At 37.8% G+C, this 11,628-nt stretch overlaps 1 protein-coding gene and 1 long non-coding RNA gene across 3 annotated transcripts; one reads left to right on the top strand and one right to left on the bottom strand.

The window, feature by feature from the left end:
• Positions 1-51: 51 nt before the first annotated feature.
• On the top strand, positions 52-11,586 carry LOC127062640 (protein tramtrack, beta isoform-like). 2 transcript variants are annotated; one of them, XM_050991230.1, is made up of 7 exons: positions 52-1,514; positions 2,194-2,337; positions 2,450-2,702; positions 2,808-2,957; positions 8,263-8,534; positions 8,606-8,956; positions 9,046-11,586. In XM_050991230.1, exons 2-7 carry the CDS (start codon positions 2,212-2,214, stop codon positions 9,670-9,672), a joined length of 1,779 nt encoding a protein of 592 aa, XP_050847187.1. In that variant the 5' UTR covers positions 52-1,514; positions 2,194-2,211; the 3' UTR covers positions 9,673-11,586. The 2 variants fall into 2 exon arrangements, with proteins under 2 accessions (XP_050847187.1, XP_050847188.1); XM_050991231.1 differs by lacking the exon at positions 52-1,514 and having other exon boundaries at positions 2,223-2,337; positions 2,469-2,702.
• LOC127062646 (uncharacterized) lies at positions 2,717-7,915 on the bottom strand. Its single transcript, XR_007781176.1, has 2 exons — positions 7,777-7,915; positions 2,717-5,109 (listed from the first exon to the last, which is right to left on the bottom strand). It is a non-coding gene; the product is annotated as an uncharacterized LOC127062646 (long non-coding RNA).
• Positions 11,587-11,628: the final 42 nt, after the last annotated feature.

The following is an 11,628-nucleotide window of genomic DNA, read 5'->3' as shown; positions in this document are numbered from 1 at the left end:
TCGTAGGTTGAAATATAAATATGTCGAACGAAAACGCTTTAAAAGAACTTCTAAAAGGAAACGTCTAAAGAATTTATACGGTCAGACATTTTTTAAAGAATTGTTATATATCCACTAATTGCTTTTATGCTCCTATTAAACGAAAATAAAGAATTAAATTAATAGATACGGATATGACGATAATTATGTTAAGCGTTAAAAAAATCATTATAACGTTATCACATTTTTCGACGCAGTATCTAATTTGCCAGGTATTTCTTTCTCTTTTTTTCTAATTTCTTTTTCTTTTTCTTTTTTTTATCATCTCACCTTACGAGCTATGTATTTAAATTAATGAAAGCCCATAGAAATTGTTTTATATTTTTACAATAGTAATCGTAGCTTATCGGTTCTGTGCCACGCGTTGCCTGTGCCTTTAAGATAAGAAAGCTGCGAATATTATTTAATCTCATTATTGAATTTGATTTAATAATCCTTAGAATAAATATAATAATAATAATAAGAATAAGAATAAGAATAATAAGAATAATAATAATAAGAATAATAAAAATATTAATAAAAGAAACAAAAAACAAAGAGAAAGAAAGAAAAGCAATTTGTTATCTAAGACAGAATGGGCTTCCCTTAATTATTATTTTCAAGTTCTTACCGTTGAAATGCTGCCAAGATGCGACAAAAAGGGAAATGCTTGAAACGAATGGAAGGGGGTGGGAAGATTAGAAAGAGGAGATAGATAGGATAGACTCGATCGGAAATATATAAAAAGTTATCTAGCGATGTAAGGTAACGTATAAATAATTAATTAGCCAGCGCCGGGAACGAAGGAAAGGTAGCGCTAACGAAGGTGAACACCTGCACGTCTGTATTGTTATCTGATCACACAAAGCATACAAAGAAAGAACGAAGAGAAAAAAAAACAGCAACAACAAACAATATTTAATATAATTGACGATTTCATTAATATTGTACCGTACTATTATAAATTACGTTGAAAACGATGAAAAAAAAAGGGAGGATTACGATTATCTAAAGACCTATCCAAACTACCTTGTGACTTCCTTCCTTATAAAATTTTTATAACAATGTCATGTTCTTTTTCATCGGGAAATGTCTTGCGATTTTTTGGAATATTGTGAAGAAAGGAAAAAACGGAAATTGCTATATTCTACAAGAATAAGGATTATCTTGTACATTTGACATTGACCAGTACCGTTTATCGATTGGCACGAAACGGGGTGCCATGTTTGCGAGGCGCCACACACGCGGTAGGCCTCTCTTTCATTGCAGGCCAACGGTTCTCGTTGTCCATTCGTGTAACCTAACGTTACATCGGTGCATCTCGTTTAGTCTCATAAACGTCGAAGATAAATGATTTTTTAATCTCGCCGATCTCGACGGTTTCATCATCGAAAAAAATCCGATCGATACACCATACTTATCGGCAGTTCTCGACCCAAACGAAAACTGAGTGCTCTTGAAGCCCATTCGAACAACGAACTTCTCTCTTAATTCACGTAAGCTTGATGTTATTATAAAAAATAAATAAACAATCAAGAAAAAAAATGTTACTGTTCGATTAACAATTTATCGTAGTAAGTTGGTGTATTTGGATATATATTAAAGTTAATGATGTTTTTTCTTTTATCTTTTCTTTTTTATTTATTAATTTTTTTTTTCATTAGCAGCTTGTTGATGTTCGATGATTGTATTCAGTTTTAGTATTATTGTTATTGTTATTGTTGTTATTATTATTATTATTATTATTATACGCATTTTGAAATGAAAATCATCGAATCAAAGATGTACGTGTTAAGTCTTAAAAAAAAAAATATATCGAAGAACGGGTTCTTTGATCACACATGCGTCAAAGTTTGCATCTCTCATACGCTAAGAAATATATTTTTGACGATCTTCCTCGGAAAGCCAGCCGATCATATCAAGTCACGTGCACGCGCGCGCGACCTCAGAAATCGTATCAAAAGCCAACCATCTGTCCATCGAAGTTATTTTAAGACCGTAGAATACGTGGAAATGTTCTCGATGAATTTCATACTGACCGAAACTTTGATTTTCTCACTGCAAATAATGTCATCGTCCAAATTTATTATCTTCTTATAGGGCATTATATGAATAAAAGTAGTCAAACGTTTTCGATACAATTCAACGTTTTTACACCAGCATCTTTCGTTGCAGATAATACGTTTAAAAATAATGTCACGAAAAAAGCAATCGTCTTCGGACGATCGTTCGATGAAAAAAGATCAAGATGACTTGAGTGGTTCCGTGGTAGCCTCACTGGAGCGCGAAAATTTAAACGAGGACGATTCCGTTCCCGAGGTAATTAAAGTTTGATTACAACTATCGTCTGTAAATGAAATAATCTCTTGCGTTATAGATATATTTGGTACGTTTGCTTGCTTTTTTTATACAACTAAAAATTTTTTAACAGATCGTTTTATCGAACAAAGGTGGTCCAAAATTGATTCACAATGGTTACATGTACACGATGCACAAAAAACAGCCACAACATATCCGTTGGAGATGCGTCGGTAGAACGACCTATTGCAGAGGAAGCCTCATAACAACAGAAAATTGTACGAAGCCGCGAATAAGAATGGAACATAATCATAAACCGGATTTCGCAGCTGCTCAAGTAGCAAGAAAACGTTATCTGGCACTTGGGAAACCACGTGTATTGATGAGTGAGTTATTAACGTTTATTTCGTTTAATCATTAGATATATTAAGTTCGTAAGTGTTCCTGTCTGTATGGATATACTATTATTCATAAGATAATGTTCTTGAAAGTGTCGTCTGAAGAAAGAGGAAACATTCATCAACCATTCGATGGGACGGAATCCGTCGCAATCTTATCTAGAAGAAGAACAGACGAAGTCGATAAATGTAAAAACCATGACGATCGTCAGCGATGGGAGAAGCGTACAGCTATACGAAAAAGTAAGTATTCTGATATTACTCGATATTATTCAACAGGAATATATACAAAGACATTCCCTATTTCGAATTTTGTCAATCATCTATCGTACAGTAACGAACAATCCCACGATAGAATCGTATTCGAACATTTTTCAAGTTTACGCGCCACGTAAGACGCGTGGACGTAGTACGAAAGAATCGTTCGTCGTCGTTTGCAAAAGATGGCGTCCCCCACAAAAGTAACCTGCTCGATCTTTAGAAGGCATGCTTTTGATGGGGAGCGGAGGGGCGAAGAATAAAGGGCGAGAAGAGATAGTTGGAGGGAGAAGAGAAAGGATAGGAATGGTGGGAGAGGGTTTAAGAGGAAGCAAGGGTCTAACGAAAAGACAGAGGGTCGGTAGGCGATCGATGAGAAGATACGACGTTGGAATATGAGAATTGGCGCGCGAAGTACCGAAGGAACGCCGGCCGGCTGGCAGATTCGGCTCCAGTCGACTTCGCTCGGTCGTGTTCGGTTCGGTTCGGTTCGATTCGGTTCGATTCGGTTCGGCTCGGTTCGGCTCGACTCGACTCGGTACTTGCGATTGGCCGATGATAGACGAGGCGATCAGCTCGGTTAGTAGGTGAGCGCGCACTCAAGAGACGCGCGACAGGAGGCAACCTAGTAGGCAGCAGAAAACACAGGCTAGCTAGCGAAGAAGGAATCAAGTTAGGTAGCTAGCTAGGCAGGCAGGCAGGCAGGCAGGCTGGCACACACAAGAGAGCGCGAGGCGACACACGGGACGCGGACGGATAATATGCGTCGACGACCGGCGGCGCCGTCGCACATGCGCGCCCCGACGCGCCCCTGTGTTCGTCCACCGATTTCGATTTTAGTCACTCCCGGGTTCGGCTTCGGGGAAAATCGTTCCGCTCTCTCGCTCTCTGCGCGTCCGAGGACACCACCCAAGTGCAGGACGCTCTATTCTCGTTTTACGTATCCACTTATTATCTTTCTATCGGCGATATTACGAGAGTTCAACGACGGTGTCCCGCCTTTTCTCACGCCGGGACGACGATTTTCGCGGTATCCTTGCCCGTCTAATCGTACACATAGTTGCACACACATATATATATATACATACATACATACGTGCATACATCATCTATATATACGTCCATACATATATCCATACATATATTCATAGTATATTCATACGTACATCGATGCATACATACATACATATATATACATAACATATGTATATATATAGATATACAGATAGATAGATAGATAGATAGATAGATAGATAGATAGATAGATAGATAGATAGACACAGATACGTCCATCTTCTTCATTTTAATCTTCTTCCTCTATACTTTTTTCGTCATCATTCTCCTTTACATGTGTAAGCAAGAGAGAACGAATTTTACGCAAACGATTTCGGTCGTATAAATACATATATATATATCTCGTTAGACTCGTAGCTATCGTCGTGCCGCTGCTTACTTGACGCATCGTCGATGGACGCGAGCCGATCTTATGCGGATCGAAAATATGAGGGAGGAGAAAGAGAGAGAAAGAAAAAGAAAAAGAGAAAGAGAAAGACAGACAGACAGACAGGGATAGCAAGCGTACCGATTATAAAAAGAATCGCGCGATTCGACCAAAACTAATCCTGGTGCGTGCTTCTCGTGTTATAGAGAGGAGGAAAATAAGATAGAAAAAGAGAGTCGAGGCGGTATCAAAAAATTCTACATCGTATTGTTCCGAGAAAAATAAAACGCGTCCTCGTGAAAACGCGCACGAGGGTCGATAAAATCGTCGCTGCTACCGAACCGGTGCGCGCACTAGTGATTGAACCGGTCGAACAACGACGTCAGTGCCTTTTTCTCTCCTCCTCCTTCTCCCCTCTCCTCCTCCTCCCCTTCCCCTCCTCTCCTTCTTCTTCTTCTCTTCTTCTTCTTCTTCTTCTTCTTCTTCTTCTTCTTCTTCTTCTTCTTCTTCTTCTTCTTCCTCCTCCTCGAATCCCCGCAGGCCCGCCCGCCCGACATTTGGCTTCGTTTTATCTTCTCTCTCGCGGAAATCTTTTTGTATCTTTCTCCGTTTCGACGAGAACGGACGAGAGCCAAGCGGCAGCGTGGTGTGTGCCGTGTGTCGTCGCAACGGTTGCCATTTTATAGCCGATCGTGACTTTCATTCGTATACGACCCGCGTGGAGGGAGCGAGAGAAAAGAGATAAAAAGATAGAGATAGATAGATAGATAGATAGAGGGAGGGAGAGAGAGAGAGAGAGTAGGTTAGTGCGCGTGGTAGGAAGCGCGAACAAGATAGAACGATGCGAGTGGGTGAGAAGCTGCTTATAGACAAAATGAGTGTGTGAGAGAGAGAGAGAGAGAGAGAGAGAGAGAGAGAGAGAGAGAGAGAAGAAAAAGAAGATCCGCGACAAGGTCTAGCGGGGAGAAGGGAAAATACGTAGCGCGTGCAAATGTGTTCCCCCTTGTACGCCTTAGGACTTCTTCTCGAAATCTTCTTTAAAGCATTTACGTCTATATAACATCTAAAATACACGTAATCTTAGGATAGAATATCGCGTGATACTTTCAAATATCCGAGTAGTACGAGGATGGTCTTTGTTCGAAAGACATCGATTATGGAACTTAACGATATAGCGGGATGGCTATTTCTGATCTACGAGGTTACATATCGGAAAAGAATTCGAAAAGAATTAAAAAAAAAAGTAATATGTTATATAGAAGGATGATAATCTATTCGGTATCTTGTTAAATTCTTGAAAAACTTTCGACTATCTTACGAGTAGTACACGTAACTACTTTAGGTACTACGGTTCGAAGAGAAATCGTTAATACACGTTCTCGTCGCCTTGCTTTCTCGGATGGGGGAAGGGGCTATTAAGGGGTAAAAGACGCGCGTTGCTGCACGCTTTATCGGCTCGCCGAGGACGATTATCGTCGTTGGCGCTTTTTTTAGAAGCCTTCGAAGCGAACGACTTCCACGATAGCTTCGAACGACGCTTCTAACGATCGCGACAAATTTCGACATTTTTCACTTTTTAAAATATCCTATCGTATTAACGACAGATTCCGATGATGTTTTTATTTAACGATTCGTATAATACAGATCTGATTTTAAATTATTTTTTGTTTGATAATAGTTTACAATTTTCGAAGGGAAAAGAAGGACATTTTCGCGTGCGCGTTCGTAACCCGCGAAAATCGTTTTAACCGATCGCTTTACATCTTATCTACGTCATCGCATACATTATGGAAGGTATCGTTTGCTTTCCTTGGACTAATGTACGATATCAATGACACGACTTTGCATATATATATATATATATATACATATATATATATGTATATATGTATGTATGTATTTATGTATGTATGTATATATATGTATATGTATATAGATACATACATATAATATATATATGTGTATGTGTATATGTGTATGTATATATGTACATATAATAGCATTAATTCGTAATTTAGTATGATATCAATAGACAAATATTTGATGAGTAAGTCGATTAAAATATTTCTTATACGTATTACATGTGTTTATTCTTATTTTCTGAATCTGTATAAATTAGAATTATTGTTATTCTAAATGTCAAGGTTTCTCTGAACATTTTGAAGTAGAATAAAAGGTCTAGATTCGATCACTGCCTTGTAGTATGTACGTACATATATATAGCATAAAGTGTAGAACGTATAAAGGGATCCCACACAGTGATTGACCTTGACACCAGATAACAAGGTTATGGAAATTTCTCTTTTCGAAAATTCATTCGCATTATTAAACATTCACATTCGACGACCGATTATGTCTTCGTGTTATAAAAAATAGATAGATAGAGTTTATAGGAACGTATCCAAGATCTTTAAAAGATTTATCGACGAGCATACCGTCTATAAATTCAATAATATTTTAAAAATATTCGTCTGATTTGATCGACAGTCGTCGTTCCGAATGAATTCGCTGGCGCATTGAAATATTCCCTTTATCTTCTTCCTTTATCTTATCTCCGCACACATAATATCAAGGAATAAAGTTACCCTTTCTTGCCGACGTATCGTTCCGAGATTTTTATTCCGCGGGAAGTTGACGACGGTCACGTGACTTCCCTATCGATTTTCAGAAATGTTCTCAATTGTTATAAAGGATAATTATAAAAATCAAATCGATCGAACGTAACGTTCGTTCTCTCTCTTACGTACTAACCAAGAACTAATCCGATTTAAAGATATTCACAAGGATTTGAGCTAGCTATCTCAAGATGAAAATGCAATAAATTGTTAAGGAAATCCATTGGAGAAGAGGGAAAAGAATGCAGAAAGACGCACCTACGGCGATAGCGGATGATCGAAAGAGTGAAAAAGTTTAACCGTTGAAAAAAAGGGAATTGAAAATAAAAAGAAGACTAGGGAGGGTGGTGAGATAATAAAAAAGGGAGAGAGAGAGAGAGAAAGAGAGAGAGAAAGAGAGAGAGGGAGAGAGAGAGCTGCTGGTGACCCAAACGTAGAATAAGAATAATTCAAGACGGCGAGTACCGGTGCAACTACGACAGGTCGGCTTGTATTGGTGGCCGGTACCGCGGACACCACCAAGCTGACCTCGCACAAAATCATCCAAGAGCAAAAATTGACCGGTCGAGGGGGTGGCGGTGGCGGTGGTGGTGGTGGTGGTGATGGTGGTGGTGGTGGTGGTGGTGGTGGTGGTGGTGGAGGTGGTGGTGGTGCTAGCACGAGCTCGAACGACGAGCTCGTTGAGTCTGCCAGAAGACTCGAAGGAATAGCGATGAAGCAGGAACCGGAAGATGAGGAGGACTGTTACCTCGAGGACAATGGAATGCCTGCTGCGTCGCCTGCTTCCTCGCCACCCTCTGCTGCTAGCAGGCACACCAATACGACCCACAGGGTAAGATCGCACTCGCGCAGTCTCCGAGCGATGGCCAATCCCAGCGCAGTTTGGGCTCATTTCGACCTCTGTACGAATGACCCATTGCGTGCCCAGTGCCGTATATGCGGTGCCGTTGTTGTCAGGGGTGGCGCAAATCCTCGACAATGCGGCACCACCAATCTCCATCGGCATCTCAGAGTACACCACGGTGGCAGACTCATCGGCAGACGTTATCACGGTAAACAATAGAACCACCTGCTGCAAAAACTTACCACTGATTTCCGACTATTTCACTTCGTCTATCGTTTATATATGTATATATTGCAATAAAATCTTTGTAGATATTCCTTCTAGCCGTATATCCTAATTACATATACGATACATATATCCTAATTCCTTAATTTTCTTTCTTTTACATAGTTTTACAGTCCAACACACCTGCCTCGCAATCTAACACGACCACCACTAAAACCATCAGAATAGCAGCTCAATCGTTCGTGAGACCACATATTAGGAATATCGCGCCAGCACCATCGCCACAACAACAACAACAGCAACGACAACCAAAGACTCTTGTATTAAAAACTATACCGTTAAAGGTGAAGCAGGTTGCGCCAACGACGATCAAGATGCCACCGAGACAAACTTCACAAAGCGTGCCACAAAATATTGTGCATCAACAACCCACCGAGGTACCCGACAATGGAACGATGTATACGTACGCTGTTTATATCGAACAGATTAAAATGATTCAAAATTTCAGGTTTGTCTAAGGTGGAATAGTTATCACAGTAACATGCAGAATAGTTTCCCATCCCTTCTGGATTCGGAACAATTCGTTGACGTAACCTTAGCTTGCGAAGGACGCTCTCTGAAATGTCACAAAATGATATTATCCTCGTGTAGCGATTATCTGGCAGATTTGTTGCGAGAAAATCCTTGCCAGCATCCTATCATTTTAATGAAAGATCTCAAATTCTGGGAGGTTGAAGCACTGGTCAAATTCATGTATCGCGGTGAAGTTAACGTTGCTCACGACAAATTACCTCAATTATTAAATGCGGCCGAAGCGTTACAGGTTAAAGGATTAGCTGGTCCTAGTCCCTCCTCTCAGGTAACGAATATTTACGCCACAATATGGCAACATAAATATGGGTATTTTCAAGCTATGTAATTAAAACTTCGAATACCATTCGTTTACAGAACTCGAAACCACCGATGCTTATACCTCAAACAAAACCGTTAATATCTCAACCAGTAGTGCCACATATCGTACCAGAAACCAAAGAGAACAAGCCTTCCGCTTCTGGCGTTCCTACTCCTTCTAGTCCCAAACGCGCGCAGAAAAGACAACAATCGGAACCTCCTGAGCCACGGCCATTCACAAAAATTCGCTTACAAAGACCTGCCACGCCAACGTCTCCACCTACGACAGTGAAAACTGAACCCTTGGATATACCTCTGAGTCCCACCGAAATATTCCCGGAAAGTAACGAGGATAACTCCAATCCTGTGAGTTTTGAAAAGCTTATCAGTTTTCACGAGGAAGATGATCCAGGTGGTGATGATCTCAACGATGAAAACAGAGAAATTAATTTCTGCGAGATACCTGGTCCACCGGATTTGAATGATTGCGAAGATCAAATGGAATTTGTACCTACCGACTTTCTAGAACAAGAACAGGATATTGTTGAAGAATCGGAACCAAGTTGTAATAAGGATAGTAAAGATGACTTAAGCGATCGTAGTTCTGTTGATGCTGGGGAAGGTGATGACGAGCGAGATGGAGAAGAAGAAGACCTATGTTCGAAGGAGGACAAGACAGAGTAAAACAATTTTACCTGCTATCGTTAAGATACAACCGAATGACAATTCGATCGAAAGCGAAAAAATAAATACGTTCGAACAGCGTCATTGATTTTCTGCGAATATTATTGTTAATATTGTTATAAAATTTACAGTAAGTCGATTATAATATTTTTCATCTTTTAAATTGACAACATACAAATTCGTACAAAGAAATTTTTCTATGATGACATTATATGGAAAAATATAAACTTTTCTTTTTCTTTCTTTTTTTTTTTTTTTTCTTTTTATTCTTTTTCTTTGACACAACATTTTCGTTATGTATATATATGAAGAAAATTTATGTCGATCATTTGCTCTGAAAAAAAATATATAAGCGTGTTCTATCAATTATCATGATATTTTCAGAATCGAAGTGCATTATAATAATATCTAACGGAAATGATTATTTATTTATTTTTTCTTTTTGTTAGACTTGTTTCAAATCTTGTAATCGGAATTTATGCGTTTTTTGTGTGATCTAAGCGTAATCTAGATATTTTAAGAATTAGAAGGATATAATGATATTCCACTTGCTTCCAAGTTACATATTAAATCATTGTCTCGTTAATGAACGATAAATCAAAGCTATCGATAGCGAAAACCGTTTGACGACTTTAAACGATACGCCAAAGAATCGAGCGTGATAAGATGAAACATTTTTTTTAAATTATAAAGCTTTCGCGCGAGCTAAATCATTATACTTTTCTATTATCATTTATTTTCATTGTTAGCCCTTATCGGTCGTATATTACTTCTGACGTAACTTTGTAACTTTATCAGTCATATTTAACGTGAAAGGTGACAAGACTGAACAAGTAAAAATCTGATTGCCAAATGTACGCTTTTATCCAAAATACTTGCTTTTAGATTTAAACACTTATACTTTAATAGGCAACACGTTCAATAATACTTCAGTGATCATTTCTTTATATATGTTTGAATACTTTATAATACCATATAATAACAGTGATAATATGTAAAATTTATAAAAATTTCGTAGGTTTGAATTCGAAGTAATTTCGAATATCCGTGCAATCTCTATCTAGATAATATTAAAGATAATCTTTTTAACGATTTTTTCCTATAGAATTTCACTTTTCTTTTTTTAAATTTTCAGAAGATAGCGTTTTTTAGCAAATTTTTTGAATGCTGCATTTCTGAATCGAAATCCATATATTAATAATAATTTAGAAACAAGTGTAGGTAAAATTTAGGCAAAAATAATGTGTTTTCAATACGAAACACCGAATAAATTTCGACACGTTAAGAACAAGTTATATACAAAACACTAACATCCGATAAGGGTAACGAATATTTTATTTTTTATATTTAATTACACATAATATACATAGAACATTCTATATAATTATTTATTTTTGAAGATAAGTATTTTCTTCTCTGTTTGATGCACATCGATAAAAACGACATGCTTGGCATTCGATGGAAATGCATTTAAATATTATATGAATTCGTCGAAAATTTATGTATCTTCTTTCGGCGTTAACATTCTATTTGAAAAAGAATCGATGCATTTATACAAATTAGAAATAAATTAAGAATGCATCCGATTATGTGTGAGTAGATTGATCGCATGTCTAAAATATTTTATATTATACCTTCGTTTGAATCTTAGATTCTAGATTGTTGTACACGTTTATTTCACATTTCAAAGATCGTGCATTACCTCTTATTGTAAAAATTCTAATAAATAAGCGAAGAAGATTGTTTTCTTACTCGAAAATAATACAGTATACGTGTTAAAGAGCGGTATCGCGCAAATATTCAATCGATCGCACGATGTCGATTCTATGATTGGAAAGTATATGTACATTGTAATATGTGAAATACTATGTCTTATAAATAAACAGCTATTACAACGTATGGCGAAATAAAGAATTTTTACATTTTTCACTTACCTTCAATGATATCAGAATTGTA

Source organism: Vespula vulgaris, chromosome 3, assembly GCF_905475345.1.
Source record: "Vespula vulgaris chromosome 3, iyVesVulg1.1, whole genome shotgun sequence".
NCBI lineage: Eukaryota > Metazoa > Arthropoda > Insecta > Hymenoptera > Vespidae > Vespula > Vespula vulgaris.
This window is presented reverse-complemented; position numbering and strand designations above follow the sequence as displayed.

What these genes read in the sequence shown, in the direction of transcription:
- LOC127062640 (XM_050991230.1), top strand. Translation starts at nt 2,212, where the DNA reads ATGTCACGAAAAAAGCAATCGTCTTCGGACGATCGTTCGATGAAAAAA. An exon ending in GAAACCACGTGTATTGATGA is followed by an intron (nt 2,703 to 2,807) that starts GTGAGTTATTAA and finishes TGTTCTTGAAAG; the next exon opens with TGTCGTCTGAAGAAAGAGGA. An exon ending in GCGTACAGCTATACGAAAAA is followed by an intron (nt 2,958 to 8,262) that starts GTAAGTATTCTG and finishes TCTTTTACATAG; the next exon opens with TTTTACAGTCCAACACACCT.